Below are 19,892 nucleotides of genomic sequence, written 5' to 3' on the forward strand. Positions count from 1 at the left end.
AAAGAAATGGGATCTAGAAGTACAGAGGAAATGAAGAACAGCAGCAGCATTTCATACTTGTAAAACACTATTTATCCAAAAACTCTGAAGCTTTCTGGAAAGTGGGGTCAGGCGGGTGCTATTATACTGAAAACATGGGCAAGAATAGCAGAACAGTAATGCTGATCACCTGCAACAAATCTATCTGCAAACATCTGCATGGCTACTTTGAGAACTAAGTTATAAAACAGCTTATCTGTTATAATTGTGTTGGGTAAAAAAAAAACAAAGCCACCTAAGTTTTCAAGCACTAACAGCTATGGAAACTGCCTCTGCAATATAACAAATAGGTTAAAAACATTTCTACACCAAAAGAGTTATCTGCAGGGAAACCACACGAGAACCAGAAGAGGCAAGGAAGCAGTTACAAATGAAAGATATTGAAATATATGCCTGGGTTAACAAGATTTGTGGGGAAGAACTTTCCATGCATTGTAATAGCAGGAAGATATTGTTATTCTCTTCCGTTCTACTGAACAGTGCCCTCATTGATCAAATAACCTAAGATCAAACAACAGATAACTACAAGGTTTCACTGTATTTGACAGTAGATTAATTAAATTACACAAGAACATACTGATTCACACAACATATCTTGCCTCCAGCAGAAAACACTTAGGAAGAAAAGGGAGAAGGACAAGTACTTAGTGCAATTAGGTAAAAGAGACAGACAAAACGTCATTTTAGAGAACAAGTAATGGCTGGGTCAAGTAACTAGGTAGAGTAATACTTCAACATGTAAGGGTGGAGAACTGCAGGGTGTTGTTTGCCCTATTTCTCTCATATTCCTGTTCTTTACTGGCTAGTGCAATTCATTCTGACTGTCTGAAGAAGAAAAGCCTGCTAAATAATCTTAGACGACGAGGGAGAGAGATTAACAGAGGAAATGAGTACGTCTGGGCTTCAAAATCCACCTTCTCCAGTTTCCCCTCCTTCCATCTCAAGTGCATAACAAAGCTGTTATGAAACCACATGTTGTAGTGGTAAAAAAAACATTTTGGTTTTTTAAAATCTCTTGAGTCAAGAACATGGCCAAAATTGTGTCTGAAAGCTGAAGAGGCTTGTCAGAGTTGGCAGGGTAAAAATTTCAGGAAAATTAAGAAATTCTCAGCTGGTGGAGATCACTTTAGCTCCTTTAAGCCACATTGCTATGTTGATCCACACCAGCTGAAAATCTGACCCTTCTTTTGTGTCATGCTATTTTTAAGTAGCTAAACTTCAGCCTTAAGCACCATTGTTCAATCCTATGATGTGGTCCTGAAAGACAAGTACACTGCAAGTAAGAAAGAGCTGTCACCAACATGTCCCAGTCACTCACCAAATCCTTCACATGCCCATCAATTCTTACTAGTGCTATTACATTACCTACAGCTGTTCCCGAGTCTCTGCTGGGAGCTACAATGACACACAGCGAACCCCTCAAAAGTGGAAGCCTTTCTGCTTTTAACATCCCCTCCTGTTCAGACCGTTTATGCCACCTGCGTCTTCTATTAGTCACCCTGGTGGCCTGTAACATTATCACTCTGTGAGGGCAATACATAACCCTGGCTTTTGTGTCGCATGTTACCTGATCTCTTCTTCCATCACTTACTCTCCCCAAGAAAATTATCTGCAATATCTCTTCCCATTGAGAAATTCCCTTGGTCTCCATGATGAGAAAAAAATCTGGCAGCACCTAGATCTATTAAATCATACAAACCCAAGATAGGGAACAAAACTGGGTCTGTCAGATGGTTGATGTCATCTCTCAGACACTCACCAGGGTGACAATGGCACATTCAGCAGTCAGTTGAGCAGCACTGAACAACGTCCGAACAAAGCGGTAAATCTGTTTCTGCTCCGGGTCATGTTTGTCATAGTCTGGTGGCACTTCGGATTTCTAAGGAAGAAATAGGTGACTGAAACAAAACGAAGTCCAAATAGGTGACTGAAACAAAACGAAGCAGACAGAAAGAAAGACAGTTCACATGAAAGGGAAGAAGAGGTAGATGAACTTACCGAAAGGGGATGAAGGTTTTCATCAAAAATATCTAAGAGCATTCTTCCATCTGTGTCCCTAAAAAGTATTAAAACCAAAGTAGTGTCATTATCTGAACATGACAGCACACAGCTCTCACAGACAAGTGTATTGTTAAAACTCCAATACTCCTCATGCCGTGGGGTGCTTAGAAACACTGCAGAAATGCAATTTTCAGATAGAAGCTGGTCCTATTCTGCCATAAGGTTCACATGTAATATGAAATCCATATTACAAAGTATGCTACAATTTTCAGCTTTCAGTGCCTAAGACACATAGCTTTTGTGCTTTCTACTGTGAGGCTTTTTCACACCCTAAAATGTACTACTATAAATTTGTAATAAAATCAGCCCACTTTACTGTCCTTTTCTTAACTTCATCATGATAATCCTTGCAACCTCTTAATTCTGCCTCCTCCTTTCTTATCAACATTGTGAACATTCACAAATATGCAACACTATTTTTACAGTTATCCTTTAGTTAATGCATCCATATTTCACTTTTTATTTATTTGGAAAATGCTATCCTACTAATGATTTCTGAAAGCAAAAAGGAGTACATAAGAAAAAAAATCAGATAAAATAATATTCCTATTCATTCATTTTATTTCCTGTTTCTCTCTCCAATCCCTGTTACTAAAGATCAGCATGTAAGTTGATGCAACTTGACATGCCTAACATCTAGTATGCCATATAATATTTTTGCTGTGTGTAATCTTGGCAGGAACACTAACAATCACAAAAGCGAGTGGTATAACAGTACCAGTTAGAATGGGACACTTTCTGGACAGATGCATCCATGTGACCAACCTATTACAATCTCATCCTTATTTATGGCACCCCTGGTACTCTGATCATAAGAGTTCTTAAGAGAGAAACCACTGAATATGTTTTCTATCTTTACTCAAGAGCACATCTCTCAGAGCATGCAAACACAAGTTTTACAGTGGATTCATGTCTACAAAATGTACTTATTAGCAGCTAACATTCAAACCTCAACATCTGAAGGTGACATTTTTCCTCCTATAAAGCGTGCTAACACTGGAAATCAACACTTTTTTTTTTTAATTATTTTTTAAAGGAGTACCTAAATTAAAACAAAAACCCAGATTGAGATAATTACTAGAAAAGTCCTAATCAGTGAGGATTTTAGGCCAGACTCTTTTACTCCTACATAAAAAGGCTAATATCTTAATGCAGAAGTATTCTCACTGGAATCATTGATGTGCTACAGTAAGCTTCACAAGAGAGAAAGAAAGAATTTCCTGTTTTATTTCTTCATGCTATAGCTGCTGCATCATAGGAAGGCACATTTGATTGCCCTCAAAAAATCTACTACACCAAAAAAATAATAAAAAAAAGTTGATAGGTTTTCATCTTCATTCAACAAATTCACATTGTAGTTCCAAAATGAACCATGTATTAATTGATCTAAGCATTTTTCATGGTTAGTTTGTTGGGGTTTATTTTATTTTACTTATTTATTTAGCAAATCCACCAATACTTATGCAGTCCTCCAAAAACAAGATAGGTGTAGTTTTTTACCACCTAATGAACTGCTAAGCACAACAAAAGCTGCAGGAAGCAAATCAATATAACAATGATAGGAGACACTGGGAAAAGAAGGAATAGTAAGTAGAATGTCACAATCAAATTAAAAAAACATATGAAAAAACATATGCAGGAATGTTCATGTATAAAAAAATAACTTCACGTATAGTTTCCTCAAAAAACTGGGATTGGTTAGAATTCAGAATATTAGAAAGTACATTAGTTTTAAGCCTACTGTACAGGAGAAAAGGAACAAATAAATATTGTCTGAAAATAATTCTTCTCCAGCAAAGCAGGTGCTTGACTCATTTTCTGTCAAAATCAATCTTGAGTCTATGTAAGAGTTACAGTGGTTTCTTACTCCCCACTCTCCGCAATGAACCAAAATCTACCACATACGTCAACAACTTCCTTTTTGCCTATAATGGTAGGACACAGAACATATGTTTTGCTGTTGCTGTTTCAGCAGCAAGTACAACTGAATGCTGTTATCACGTTGTCCCTCCATTCCAAAATCAGAGACAACCAAAGACAGAACAGTCATTTCACACCCCTCATGTCAGAGCCTTTAATTGCTGTACACGAGCATATGACAGCATCACCAGTGAGACCATCTGTCCCCAGTGCAGCAGAGGGCACATTTACAACACATCTCTCCGCACCCGGCAGCTTCAGGGGGGAGAAACAGCAACCAGTTCTTCCTGAATACATCACCTCTCCATCCCAAAAGCCAAAGGACAGATAGCAAGTTTTCCAAGAAGATAACAGTCATCATGTATTTGTTTTCAAGACACTGACATGGGACTCTTATTTTGTAAGGGTTTAGCCTCTCTGTCTACTAGATATAGATGAAATTTGTATGAAGTTCTGTAAGACCACGAATGGGTATATTTTACCACAGACAGAAATCAGCTCCATGGCAATGAAGCCTGTCTGGTGTCCTTCGGCTCTGGATTCCTCCTGCTCAACTGTGAGCTCTTATGGAAGTTTCTCACCCTTTGTAGTCCCTAATGCTCCCTATTCTACTTGGCCTTTTACTCAGCTGGCATAATACTTAACAGCATGCTTAAGAATAACATATTTCCAGAGTGTTTAATACAATTGATTATCTTTGAGATCTCTATTATTTAGTCAAGCATAGTAAAAATTGACTAGTTAGGCAAACTAACCCCAGGACGATGGAGGAAAGGGGAAAAAGGGAGTCACAGATGGATAAACAAGTAATCCAAGCATGATTACCAGCGCCTCATTTCCTGGGAAATGAGATTAAAAGCTTGTGAAAATATTTCAGTACAACGTTTATTTTACGTATTGCCATGTTTCAGTCCAAGGCCCACTGACATCTTGGAAAGTCTTCTGAGAGCTTTCAGCAGGGATCAAGCCCTAAGCCTTTCTGCCCTTGTGCACTTCTAAAGGTTTCTCTTTAGATGTCAGCCTTGTTTTAAGAAGTGTGATGGATTCTAGTGACCTGAAACATGATCTTAAATGACATACCAGCTTAACTTTAAACTTATGAGTAATTCCTTTTGTTCTAGTCTGACTTCTTACAGTCCAGAAGAAAAAATGTGTAAGTGGCTTGTTAGATTGAGATCTAAGCAACAATTCTCTGAAAAGACACATTGAAAAGCCATGGACACAGAAGTCACTTAAAGTATTTATACAATCTTTCCTTCACAATGTCAGGAAATATTATTTTATGATAACTGTGACATATCATAAGGACAGGGAATTTAAGATACAAAAGCATAATTCAACATGAAGAAAGCTGATATATGTACTGTTACTTTTTAGAGAACCTATTTTCTATTCAATTTCAATCAACTTGACTGAGGAGAGATCTACAACATACTACACCAGAAGAGATAAGCCAAGACCTGCTCTGTTTCTGAGACATCTTGAATTACATCTATTCACAATGTCAGTCTGACTGTATAATTAACAGGTTTTATTTCAAAATCAATTACCTGATCATTGATTTACATAGTTAATTTTACAAAGGTGTGACCTAAAAAATTAAATCTGAAAGACACTATTCAGATTTCTCTATATGGAATCAGAACATAGGCAACAATGCAGAAGTGCCCAGTGCACATAAAACCAAACACTGAATCCCCAAAGTTTTCCAATGTTGAACTGTGCTTCCAGATTTTTATGGTACATAATCCTCCAATTTTTATTTTTCTAAGCAAAACAGTACATATAAAAAATAGAAAATAATATGTTTCTCATGTCTAACATGGCAAATAAGAAAACTACTACCCAAAAAACATTTTGCAAGAAACAGAGTATGGATTTTTAGGGTTTGGGCAGTTCATTTGTTTTGATTAAAGATACCATCAGTACAAGATTTCATTATTCACATACCTGTTTTTGATGTGGTAATATATTGCAAGAGCTACACTGTAAAGAAAAATACAGAGTTAATATCTCAGGACTATCAAATTATATTATTTGTCATATTAACATGCAAATTTAAAACCTAGCACAATACATGAAAAAGTATGATCAACAGCCTATTTGCTTCTGTTCATTGTTAGATACCAGCAAAACTTCTGGAAATAGACAATTTCATAATATTTGTTAAGCACACTCACCATATATCACACACCAAGTTGCATGTACCTTTCATTTAATGCCCTACTCCACTAAAGTCAATGCTAAAACTCCCACTGACTTCCAAGGCTGCAGATAAGGCATCAGATCAGGCATTGGACATTCTCTTTTATCATTTGCTAACACTGCCAGGCTAACATGAAATGTTTTAATCACCCTTCCAAGGTTGCAGATAAGGCATCACAGGCATTGGACATTCTCTTTTATCATTTGCTAACACTGCCAGGCTAACATGAAATGTTTTAATCACCATTGGGTTATGATTTTATATTTAAATCCATTAACTTTTGGCTGTCCTTTATGTAGTTACTCACATACCAGACTCAAATACCAGGCTCCTGGCGTTTTATGGCATCGAGTTACTTATTTTAACTCGGGAAAGACAACTCCCTGAATAACTCACTGCATTATGCACTTCCCGTGTTCTCAACCACACACCCAAGTACCACTGTTTATATTCAGTGCACGGACAAAATGCATCCTTATATTCACAGAAAACTAAGATTTAGTTATGTATACATCTAACTGATCTCATTCACATTTGAGACTGAAGAAAATTAAGACATGGCTTTTCATGGTTATTCTCCAGTTTTCAATTCACGACTCCAGCTTTATCAAAGGACACATGCTTTACACATGACAGAGTTTTATTCAAGGCTAAAGCAGAACCAGCACCCTCCTACTTGTTCCAACAGCATAAACCCAGACAAAACTAATAGGGAAGGAGGAGGGAGTTCACAGATTTTATTTGTTGACAGTTTGTTTTGTCAGTGATTCACTGTAAGATGTTTATATCTTATATTGACACAAAATACACCATCTTTTCTTTTCCATAAAAGGCCTTTTAAAAGAGCCAATTGGCCACTCTGTAATTTCATTACAGAATTTTGATATGAAAACTGACATACTGCGTGTTAGGAAAATAGTATGTTGGAGATACTCTGTTTAGCCGAATTTCAAATTATTTCAGGTTTGTTTGAGTTTGGGGGGAAGTGGAGGTAGTTGTTTGTGATTATTTCTCAGCTGAAAGGAGATATATTTTACTAACTCTGTTTGAGCACTATAGCTTTTACCTGGTTTTAGATCATAAATGCTTTGTTAATTTTTTCTATACATATAGATACCTATTTAAGGAATTAAGAGATAACTGTGTACAATGGACATTTAAAGGGCACAGTCCTCACTGAACACAAAGAACATACTTATGAATGAATTTAACTGAAAGCTAGTCACAAAATGAATTAGTCCTAAAATTTAATTTTAAATTATGACCCTAGAAACACACTTTCAGCTCCAGTTCACTTATGAAAGCAGATGCAAGAATCTCGGTGCAGAGCTCTGCTTAGTGCCCATATGGTTGCTTTTGTAAAAAAATGTCAAATTAAGTTTAGGAAAATATTTATTATTTAGGAATCTATATCAGAATCTGAAGGTCTTTCAGAGCTGTAATAGATTAACTCAGATCCAAGTTTCGTTGTGCTTTTTGTGCACTGGTTCAGCTAGCACTCAGTGTGCAGGAAAGAAGCTTACGGAGCTTTCTTTCCATCACCCTACCCTGGCCACCCCACCAGTGCTGCACCCCTCCAGCAGATGCGGTAATAATTTAAACACACTAGTGCATAACATCACCCACAAGAAATAAATGAGGTGGCCAAAATACGTCCCTAGATTTACTGATGTGCAATAGTCATTTATCTGCAGACTGCCAGGATGGGGGCAATAAATTAAGTTGTGCTAAAAAAGCAATAACCCTGTAATCTCCCCACCTTTAAATCTGTTAAATGTGCAGCCAGAGAGGACAAAAAGTCTCATTCAGAGGCCTCATGTGCCAAAGTCCAGTTTCTCACCTCACGTAACCCCTTTTCAAATCCTCTGACCCCTTGCAGCTTCCAGCCCTCCCCACGCCAGCAAGCTGGTCCCAGCCCCGCACAGCTCCCCAGCCAGCCCAGCGCTGGCTCCTCCAGCCTGACACATGCCCTCCCCTCCCTGCTGCTCTGCCCCTGCCCCACAATCCCAATCTCTCCCAAATGCCACCACCCTGCTCCCCCGCAGCTGGTCCTTCTGCCTCCCTTTCACAGGGCTGCTGCTGGCCACCCTGGCCCACCAAAACCGCTTCGTGGCTGCCGCAGCCAACTGAACCCACCTCTTCTCTCCACGAACAGTCTCTGTTCCGATGCTAAAAGAGACCCGAAACCCCGCTAAAAAGGCTGCGCTTATAAAAATGTGCATGCAAAGGCTTTTAGAGAACTAGAGTATGAGATTCCAGGAGGAAAATAAACACTTCAGAAACTAAAAACATTTTCCAGCGTTTATCTGAATTATTCTGAAGTTACTAATTAAGGAAACTTGAGGAAAAGCAAGACTTTGTTTCAGGCAGAAATAGCCGATGAGGAATTACGAATGCAGTCTGACTGCAGATCCCCTTTCCACTCCCCTCTTTTTTTTTCTCCAACAGAAAAATTAAGAACATGTTTTAGTGACCACCAACAGTACAAACTCCTTTGCATGTGTTAGTCCAAATATATTTGTCTCTCTTGTAAGTAACTTTGTAGCAGACTTTGTCTTAATAAACTTTTGCTTTTGAGTTCACCAAGGTAACCATCCTACAAAATAACTCAAGAGAGTACACCAATAACTGTAGTAAACAAACAGCATAAAATGCCCAAGCATTTGTTCTCTCACTCTTCCCCTTAAATGTACAAAATGTAAAGAACAATACACTATAAATATCCATTTCATTTGTCTACAAATGTAAAAAGGCATCAGTAAAACCTGAAATGAACATCTGGGATGTCACCCAAGGGCAAGCCCATGTGCACACCACATAAAAGTTCCCCACTGCTGCAGAATGAACCACCAGTGTCCCTGTACTCAATAAGGAAATTACTCTGGAGACAATTAATTTCCATTTCAAGCAGAAAACTGGAAAGAAAGCTTAGCAAACAAGCATTTTCTCATTATCAGAAAAGAGCTCTTCAATTTCAGGAGACTTCAGATAATTCCTAAATTCTAGATAAACAAGTATCCAAGCAAGTTTTGAGAACTCATCCAAAGCAAGTACCCAGCTGAAGGCTGAAGCACAAGGATTTCAGCTGCTAGAATGCGAGATCTTTAATTGCTGCTTTCTGGCAAGATATGAATATTGGGAGTTTTATTCTGCACAGACCTAAAATCAGTGTAATACCCTTTGCTCATCCTATTTACTACACCTCTGGAGCATGTCTGGATTTAAAAAAAAAAATTACTACTTCAAAAAACTAAGAACTGTGACGCTTGCTAAGTAACGACTCAGAACTGCACATACATATATGCATATACATAACATAGGTTCTATCAAAAAAAAAAAATTACAAAACCCACCATTTGATGGTATACTTGAGGTTTGGTTGACTGACTGTGCTGTCATCCAGGAAAATAGTGGAGCAGGAACTGTACTTCCTTCTCAACTGCCCAGGAGGATGCTATGAAAAACATGCAAAAGAACAATGGCAATTACGTAATACCAAAACAATTTTCTGAGGAGATGTAAGAATTTACAAAAAACACATTTCTCTGTCTCTCACAATGACGCACACAGTAATGCGATCGTGTTTTGAAGCAGTACGGAAAGTTCAGAAATAATTACTAGTGCAAAATTCACAACACTTCCTGCCCAAGCCTCACCTAATGCTTTAAAGTCCCAATCTCCCGTCCATCCCTTCTTTCCCAAAAAAACATGCAAGACTCTTTGTGTAAAATTACTCAAATTAAATTCATATATGTGGAAAGCAAAGATGGTCAAGATCTATGTTTCTGTCCTCATTACAAAAGAGTGAGTGGAAGAACAAAGAAGAAATAATATTAAAAATGAAGAATGATTTAGACACAGATAAAAAAATAATGCTTGGAGAAAAGAGAATTTTTTAAAAAGCAAAACAACAACAAAAAAAAAACAGAATTAAGTAGAGGAAAGAGGTTTTACAGTAAAACTACTTAAAAAGTTTAAAAATTAATAGGGAAAATCAGAAAAATTACTTCATCAAGAATAGATCCGTTATTAGGAGGAAAACTGATCAAAGGATGTAAGAGAAAGTAGATATGCAAATAAAAATAATCAACAACATATCTCTTAAGAGACAAAGTTTTCAACAGATTTCAAACCTATTTTCTGCACTACTATAGGATAACATTGGAAAGCTCAGCCACAAAACTACATTTGACAACACTGCTTATTTCTTCTGAAGATTCTTTTGTTGAGAGGGCTTCTCCTTCATCTTTTTAGAGCAGCCAGCACTTCACCAGTCTAAAGAGAACAGTTTCATCATATCAGCTAATAGCTATCACAGTCATTGATACTCTGATTTTAACCTTGCTTATTCTATCTACATGAGTGAATAACTCAACCAAGAACCTGTGTCAGGAAAGTTAAGACCAGCCAAATTACACACTTAACTTACAACAGAATAGATTTAGAATTCAGTTGGCACAGCCACATGACGATTTTAATTTGCTTTACAATGAATGCTGTTTCCAGTGTTTCAGTGGAGAGACCAATGTCAATACCATCGGTGGAATCCACAGACATTTACCAGCTCAGAGCAACTAAGTACCCAGGCTATGGTCCTGTGACTCCTACCTCAATACATCTTCCCCTGCCCGATTTCCGAAACGGATATTATTTCAGGTGCCAGCACTCCATTGTCTCACTAATGATTCACCAGAAGGTAGCAGACTTCTTAGCAGCATTCATGAGACACAGAACAGACATACCCATGGTAAAACCTCGATGCATCTGAGTTATCTTTCTGTTTTTCCAAGCTATGAGTGAAAGAGCGTTGAAAGTCTTCCATGAATTGAGGAAAATAATTTTCTGAAGCTGTTGCAATTGCAGAAGCATTATGTTAAAATGATTTCAAAGTTCATGAACAAATTATATCAAGGTCCCCCACTTGACCAATAAATTCAGAGTCTGAATTGATTTTCTTGGAAATGAAAAAGTTTACTGAAAAAATAAAAAATATTATCTCCTTTCAAAAATCCTCCATGAGTTTGGAAAGGTACTTTGTAATACTTTGGAAACTCATAATCCATCCACCTTTCAAGCTCTTTTATGTTAAGCAAGGCAGCAAACAGAAAATTCAAAAGCATTGCAAGCATTAATGCTGTAAAATGTATTATATAGCATTGATGTATACAGAGAGAAGGACTAGGGGACTGGTGATGTATAACTTTTATTCTACCACAGCTTAGTTCAAATTTCTGGATTAGACTGTTGAGTACTTTCTGCAGGCATGATAAAGGCCAAGCAACTTAAAAACAACTGAAAATAAGACTATTTAGTGGCTGAAAAAAAGGGAGAGGCACAGACATTTCAGCATCATTTTAAAAAAAAAAGGCACACGGAAAGTTTTGATTCTACATTTTAAGTGTCAACATGTTTTCAAATTTTAGATAAAATTTAAGATAAATGGACCAGATTCATTCAATGCAAGCATGAGTAAAAAACAAAAGACAACTCTGTAGCAACACCACTACGAGATGTAAATTTTCTTACATAAACAGCACTCCAGCATTCGATACATGTCAATAACTGGAGCCACATACCTTATTTCTGAAACTACCACATCACAGAACTCTCCATGGTTTTCAGCCCACATCACATGTCATTAGGCTAAGAACTTTTCACACTTCAGAAAAATATGTGGTGTCTCATGCCTCACTTTCTGTTCATAACAACTTGGCAGGAAGGGGTACCTCTCCCAGTCTGAAAAATGGTGCCAAGGGCAAACCTACTGTCTTGGGTACAGAGATACACATTTGTACCATGCGAATAACTAACCTATCAGTAGATCAACATTCCCAGCTTCTACTCTGATGCCCAACTGCAGCCAAACAGTATGCCAGGTAACAGATTTTCTGTCTTTCCCAAATTACTGGAAAAAAACCTCAGTATACTGGAAAAATACCCTTTGTATTCTAGCTTGACTAAGCTAGAAGACATCTCAAGTCCCACAGTTCAGTTAAACTGGCTTTTCTGAACCTCCATAAAATGCTGCACAGGAACCTTCTCCAACCTTGCAAAGGACAAAAGACATTGCTGAGCATCACCTTCTTATTCAGCTCTGTCCTATACATAAACCCTCTTCTGTGTCCACTTCTATGGAGTAAGTCCATCCAAAACTGCACAAGAGCTTAATGCCTTCATATTTCAAATCCTGCATGTCTGACCACAAAAATCTTCCATTTCTAAGCAAGAAAAATCAGAAGAGCTGGGAAAGAATAGAGAGCCTTCGATGAAATTAGCCAAATCCTCTAACATTAACGGGATCCCTCTCAGGTTCTATCCCACCATTAAGGCTGACACGGGGCAAAGAAAAGACTGGTGTAGTTCCTTTTGTAAATATTCCTATGAAAACACGACAGTGAGTATAGGATACACGTGGAGCCTTGACAATCTCTGCTATTAGAAATATTTACAAATTAAAAGCTCCTCATTAACATGAAGTGGGATTCCCTTTAAATGTACTTCACCTTGCAGTAGCAATATCTTTGTACCCAAGCTGAGACTCAATAGATGTCATGCTTCTCAACTTCAGAAGTACTTCTTAATCTCACAAAAAATTCCCAAAGGGCAGAACAAGGAAAACACGGTTAGTAAAGGCTACTTGGAAAACTATACTCTGATCACCCAGGGATCACTTTCAAATTGGAAGGCTGAAGTAAGGGACATTCCACAGAGGTCTGGTCTACTCACTACAAAATATTGAGCAACTTTGATAACAGAATGAAGGTATTCTTTACTATATTTGGAGCTGGCACTAACTTGTGAAGGACTGAAAAAATTATTAGAAAACAAGGTTACAATTCAGAACAATCTGGACAAATTTGAGAAGTAGTCTGCACAAAAGTATATCCCTGCAATCCATTAAGAACAGATACAAGGCTGCACACTTAGAGAAGAACCATCTGTCTATACGTAATATGGCAAGTAATTGTCAAGGCTGTCATCAAAAAGATATACAGATCACATGACAACAAATTTTCTCTTTTATAAAAAAGGAAAATATCATACAGGATTTACCAAGAGAGTTAAGACGTATACAACAGGATGAAGCACTTGTCCACTCTGCTCAGCTGGAATATTACATCCAGTTTTGGCCACAGCATTTCAAGAAAGATCAATTGATCTCAGAGTCAAGAGAAGAGAGCAGCAAGATTAATCAGAGGTTTGAAAAACTTGATTTAGAAGGAAAATTTGAAAGACTGGAAAGGTTTTCTCCAGGAACAAAGCAACAATATTGGCCTTAAGTCACGTTGAAGGGAGTTACAAAGAAGAGAATGTTGTTCTTTGTGACCACTGTTGATAGGATAAGAAAGAGCAGGCTTATACTGAACTAGGGAAAATTAAGATTGGATAAGAAAGTTTGAGAGGAGGTGATAGCAAAAAAAAATACCCACCCCAAACTAATACCTTTTTCTAATGGCAGGGATAGCTTGAGTGACTTGAGCAGTGATACAATCTCCCATCACTGAAAGTTATAAAGAAGACGCAAAACAAACATCTGCCAGGAATATCTGAGATGCTCTGAGGCAAGAAACCAGACTGAACAACCTCTTGAGATGAATTCTGGACCAATTTTCACTCATTTTGTGATTTCTTTTGGTGGAGAGGAGTTGTAGCTCTTTACTCCAGAAGCAGTTGTTATTTTTCTAATTTCAACCAGAGATGTTAATTAAGAAATGCTGGCAATATAGGTTACAATGAATAGATAATAGCTGTTTTGTGGAATTTCTTTCTTTACAAAAAAAAATGTGTAACAGAAAAAAATGTTTTACAACTTGCTAAGCTTTTACATGTGTTACAGAACAAGCTCTGAGATCAAGATTCAATTTAATGCCAGGTGTTTCTATCTCTTAAAACCAGCAGTTTTTCCTCTTGCATGGCTAGTACTAAGGAAATATCACTGCTTTATTTTTCTCCAGCTTCACCCTGAAACTTTCCAAATCACATTTGTTTTAAGATACTTGAACAATATGATTTACTTGAAGCTTACATAAAACATGTCAGAAATAGAATGGCTTAGTTTGCCATCAAAATCATACAAGCTCTCCAGAACTGCTTCTGTGTACCTGCTATGAAAGGAATCACTACAAATTCCTAACTAATTCACAATGAGAATACACAAAAGGATTATTTTTTCTCATCTTTCATTTTAGAATCACTCAGAAATTAAACCTAAATTTTCGTGGAAAGGAGAAGTATTAATATTTCTTCTGTTCCAATAGTCACTTCAGGGTGTGTTTGGGTAGAAACATCTAACGAATGGGTGCACACAGACCAAAACACACACTCAGAATTGACCAGGAGGGGCACCAGCCAGGGCTGGCCTGGACGCAATTCAGCCCCACTAAAGCACTCTACCCTGGTGCTCAGCAGGATTTGTTCATTTGGGTGCAACACTTCCCTAACGAACCTATCTATACAGCTTTTGTACCAGAGCTGGCCTTTGGCCAGTCAGCTTCCAGTTTGGCAGAGGAGCTTTAGGTTTTTTTCAGTGTTCTTTTGCACTTGTCCAACACAAGATAATTTGCAGCTTCTGTTCTAAATAATCATAGTGCTGTCTCTTCTTACATCAAACCAGGTGTAAATTACTGCATGATTTTAGAAGGTACTACTAAATAGTATTATCCAACCCCCCCCACCATGGAAAAACTGAGGCCTGCTTGCACCCATCTGTGGAGACATGCCCATTAGCTTCCAGGCAGTAGAGGCTGGCCAAAATGCTAATAGGCAAAACTGGCATGTAAAACTACACGTGAAGCCAAACAACAGCAGCACGCAAAAATACCAAGACTGCTTCTGTCTTGGAAAAAGGATGTTCCTATCTTGGGGATCTTCTATTGCTTCAGAACATGATTTAGTTCTGACAACATTTTTCACAGAATAAACATGATTTTACAGGTCAACAAAGTGTTTCCAAAATCAAGCAAGCCATGCAACACAATTCTCGGCATGGCTCTGCAAAGCTCTGCATTTATTTTCATCTTGCATAATTCCATACTGCAGAACAATTGACTACATTTAGTGGCTAGACATGAGTATATTCACCTGAACAAAAGCTACAGGAAACTGCACCTTTTTATGCTTACCTTTCTCTGCCAACATCTACAATAAAAAAAAAGACCCAGTCCAACCACTCTTAAGTAATACCCATTGTACCTCATCAGTCTATGACATGATTCAACCTTGTCCCCAGTTGATTAGTCTCACCAATGTTTGATGACGTCCAAACCTGATGCCTTAGACTAGATCTGTACTTGCAAGATTTTTTGTACTCAAAGCTTGTCCTCATGTCAACTACTGAAAACTACGTCAGCATTCCACCTAGCTCTCGGGAAGCTCAGCAACCACTGGCAAACTTCCGCAGCACACACAGGCCCTAGTTAACGACCAATAAAGCACCCCTGTTTTACAAGCCTGAAAAGATTAAATATTTCTTTGAACACTAAAAGAAGCTCAAAGGCTTATATTTACATAATGTATAATTGCCAGTGTTGTGCAATTTGACCAGAGGGACTTTACGAGGCTCCCAGCACAGCAAGTATTATACAGCAAGCTTGTAAAAGAACTCTCCTGCATGCTCTCATTCTGCCTTAAAAGTTATTTTTTGTTCCTCCCCCTACAAAAGTTTGCCATTTTATGTAACTTAGTGCCCCGAGGCTGATAGGAGAGGTAAAATTCCTCACCCTAGAGGACAGGAAAAGAAGCAAGGGGCTGAAAGACATTAGAAAAAAACATTTCAAGCAGTAAGTTTAATTAAGCCATTAAAGAAAACCTGTCGATTCTAACTTATTGGAAGCCTGAAAAAGCATTGTAAATGGCATCTGTTAAGAATGGCACCAGCATGAGGAGACTGCTGGATGGGCCAGATGGCCTACAAAGGCTCCCTCTAGACCTGTTTTTTTTTTTATGATCTTGCTATGGAGAGGAGCAGCAACAAGATCAAGCAATCTCTAGGAAAGCTTCAAGAGCACCTGAGAAGCCTCTAATCTATCTTCCAGTTTATCTTGTTCTTCTCTTTGAATAAGGAATGTTAATTAAAACATCTTAAGGAGTTTGGACAGCAATTATAAACCTTTACAATAGCCAGCCTCAGGCACTTGACAATAAAAACATTTCAATATTTTATGTTGTGCTTTACATTTTTCACAGATTAAAGCACTTTTTAGACTATGTTCCGTTTCAGCATGTACCATATTTACTCTTACAATTACTAGCTGAAAGTGTTTGATTACCGATCACATGCCTAGCAGTTTTTCAATAGGGAAGCAGAACAGCCTTTTTACACTCTTTGACAAGAAAATCTGGGGGCTACATACATAATTTTAAGCATGCAAAAAGGCTCACTGAAATTGCTTGTGCCACACCACATACAGCCAAAGACCTCTCCATCCTCCACGAGTCCCCATCAGCAGGACTGCTGCAGGGAAGAAGCCTGCCCTGATGTGAATCACTACAGGGTCACTTACAGGGACCAGGGTTCTGACATGAATGATGCCCAGGAACTTTTCCCCAGGATGCTGAAAAAATTTTGATCTATATAGAGATGTTAGTTTTTCTACTTGAAATGATAAAAGCAGTATTAGTCTGCCGGGATTTGAACATACAGTTGTAGAGTAGCAGACAGTGGAAGTCACGTCAACAACCCTGAACAAGACAACAACCCTGAGCAATCAAAAAGTGGGGGGAAGCTGTTGCTACAAAGTTGATGAAAGGTATCCAGAACAAAACAAAACAAACAAACAAGCAAGCAATCAAAAAGTGGGGGAGAGAGCTATTACTTCCCTTTATCTTCCTTCATAAATATTACAATGTGCAAAAAAAAAATCTTTTATTTTTATTGGATATTACTGCTCACAAACACAGATTCAACCTCAGGAGCATATCTTGTCAAGAACAGAAGAAAGTACTTTGGCAAAGAGAGCATTTTCATCTTGTCTGAAAGGGAAAATTTCTAGAAAAACTTGATGGAGAAAACAACCTTTTCCTCCCATACCCTGCTCCTTTTCCCTGCAAAAAAATAATCGGCCAGTACAAAGAACTACCATAAACAATAATAAAAAATTCACTTTTTCTCCACTCATCCTCCCAAAACACATAAAACATGTCTTCCTGTTTGCTTTCCTTGTACAGGCAGAGATACTGAAAAAGGAAGCACCTCTATCTCAGTCTGCATCTTTATTCCCCTCCGCAGATTGACTAAGCAGATTAAAAGAAAAGAGAAGTGCACACTGAAGCAGCACTAAAGCTGTAATAAAAAAAACAACTGACAGTTCAACGGGAAAGGAAAGTAGAGTCTGCTGTAACTGCTTAGAAATTAAAATAGTCTGGAAGAAAGCAAACACACCAAGTACACTGTAGGTAGATAACTTCCAGCACTGACAACGATGGGTGCCTTCCCCACCCCAAAAAAAGAACTGCTCCTGCCTTCTTTCATCACAACTACTGACAAGGTGAATCTGAAACTTTGCAACCGCCAGCCCTTGACAAAGCACAATAAATCAAAGCAGGAACCCACTATTTGTATTTGGGGATGAAAGGAAACTATCCAGCCAATTAAAATATTCTACAAACAAAAGCAAGCAAGAAAGGAAAAGAACAGTGGTGTTATACTGAGAAAGTGCATTTTTAAATTAAAAAGAGTCAATATTCATTTATTAAATTATTTTTTTCATACATAACATTTTGAAACTGTATTTGTCTAAGCTACTGTTCTCGAAAATTTCTACACAGAGCTAGACAAGCAGCTAAAGCAGAAAAAGCAAAACATTTATTGATATTTCTCTTGCTAGCCAGCCACCCTGATCATCTGGGAGATGTTCAACTCTGTCTGCAAAATAGCCAATAAGACTGTGCACAAATGGATAGAAATATTTTGTTGCTCATCTTGGTTATTTGTCACAAAAGGAGAAGAAGTGTAACAGACTTATAAAAGAAAAAAAAGATTACGTTATGGAAAAACCACAAAGGAGAACAGTACTGCTTTATGGTGAAGAGCTGTTGTAAAAGGAAGACAAAACAACTCTCTGAAATATATGTCCTCTTGCTTGTTTCCTCCAAAGCAGATGTGAGGACCCAGCACTTTACATCAGCAAGGAAACAGATGAGTAGCAATAGCTCCTGTTAGAAATGCACGTAGCACACACTGAAAAATGGTGGAAAGGAACTGACCAACCAATAGGGTATATCATAAATTTGTTTATTATGTAAATACTACCCATCATTTCTCACATACAATTGTTAAATTTAACTGTTGCCTCAAAATTCTTCAAACAAGATGATCTGGGGAAATTACAATGGTTCCCTGCAGTCTACAAACCTAAACCCAGTTCCCAGTCAAAGGTCATGGCAACCACTTCAAAAATGATCACCAGTTTGTGCATCAGCTTTAGCAGACTGAATATTTAGGAGGTGCTGAATGAATATTCACAGGTGTGCTGAAGTAACAATTTCAATATCAAAGGCCACATTTGAAAATATAGCTTATCTACGAGTATTGGCTAAAAAACTTAACAGACACGTAACACACTGAGAAAGCCATGGGAAAAACTTCAGCTTCAGAAAGGTTGTTTCTAGCTTTGTAATTCAGAAAAAGTACTTTGTAAGCACAAAGAAGTCAGACTTAAGGTAGCAGTAAGACAGACTACTGAGGGAAGTTTATATTGCTGCAACCTTAGCCAGTGCTTTGAATGCTACTTGAAAAAAGAATTAGGAAGAGGTATAGTGCTTAGGGTACAACTCCATAAGCTGGTACACTGAGCTCCCAACAACACAACTCCTCAGTGATATGATCATCCTTCCCTCTTTGGCAACAAGTCCAGCATTGCTAAAAAATATTTTATACCAAGGTTTGCAGTAGTGTGCTTCCAGCAGCATTTGCAATTTTTCAGTCCACCAGAGGAAATCACTCTCAGCCTGCCTAATGCAGAACACATCTTTTACATGACACAAAGAGACTCAGGACATGGGAGAATTGCATCCGTGACACAAGGGAGACTGTCACAGAAACTCAGTTAATATCTTGCTTTGCAGTGTCTAAATATTAATTTTTTGGCATTGAACCCTCCAAGCTTGAGGCTAAAAAGCATTCTGGAAGTTACTGAGCACACATTATTCAGGAATATTCAGGTAATTTTATAACAATACAATTGGACCACAAACCACCCTCACATGCACTGTAAACAACGGAAATGTTTTGCAAGGGAATAGAAAGTCAGAAACACTGAGAATATCTGCTAATCTGGTGACGCCAACTTTAAGGCTTTCATAAACCTCACAGTATCTCATGACTTCTCAAAATCTTAACTCCTGGGAAACTGAAAATCTTAGCTTGCTTTTGAAGCCAGGCAGTAGTTTCAGAAACACTAAGCACAAACCAGTTCCGCCAACAAATGAAGCAGTCCTGCCTCCACACCCCCCTCGGCAGCTCATTCCTGCCTCTGTGCCTCCTTCCCTTTCTGTGGGTGCAAGCCCTGAAGTGTATCACATTTACCAGCAGTCCATTTCAGCTTTTAGCTGTGCCGAATTTACTTGCATTCATGTCCCAATCCAGTTTTCCTGGAGCTGCACAAACATTCGTGCCAGCACAAAGGGATGCAGAGGCTATAAATCACACCTGCTGCTTTCAGCAGCT

General features: G+C 38.1%; 1 protein-coding gene across 3 annotated transcripts in view; it reads right to left on the bottom strand.

Annotated features, from left to right (window-relative positions):
• The window catches only part of CCNY (cyclin Y), a 55,907-nt gene that overhangs the window by 23,561 nt on the left and 12,454 nt on the right, over positions 1-19,892 (bottom strand). For 2 of the 3 annotated variants that reach the window (XM_010075124.1, XM_010075126.1), the window contains 4 exons: positions 9,580-9,680; positions 5,971-6,006; positions 2,038-2,095; positions 1,799-1,918 (listed from right to left, as the gene is read on the bottom strand). In XM_010075124.1, the coding sequence (XP_010073426.1) occupies positions 1,799-1,918; positions 2,038-2,095; positions 5,971-6,006; positions 9,580-9,680 (315 nt within the window). Of the gene's footprint in view, positions 1-1,798; positions 1,919-2,037; positions 2,096-5,970; positions 6,007-9,579; positions 9,681-18,084; positions 18,090-18,282; positions 18,302-19,892 lie in introns of all 3 variants that reach the window. The other variant, XM_010075125.1, reaches the window with a different exon arrangement.

Source organism: Pterocles gutturalis, unplaced genomic scaffold (genome assembly GCF_000699245.1).
Source record: "Pterocles gutturalis isolate BGI_N339 unplaced genomic scaffold, ASM69924v1 scaffold8622, whole genome shotgun sequence".
NCBI lineage: Eukaryota > Metazoa > Chordata > Aves > Pterocliformes > Pteroclidae > Pterocles > Pterocles gutturalis.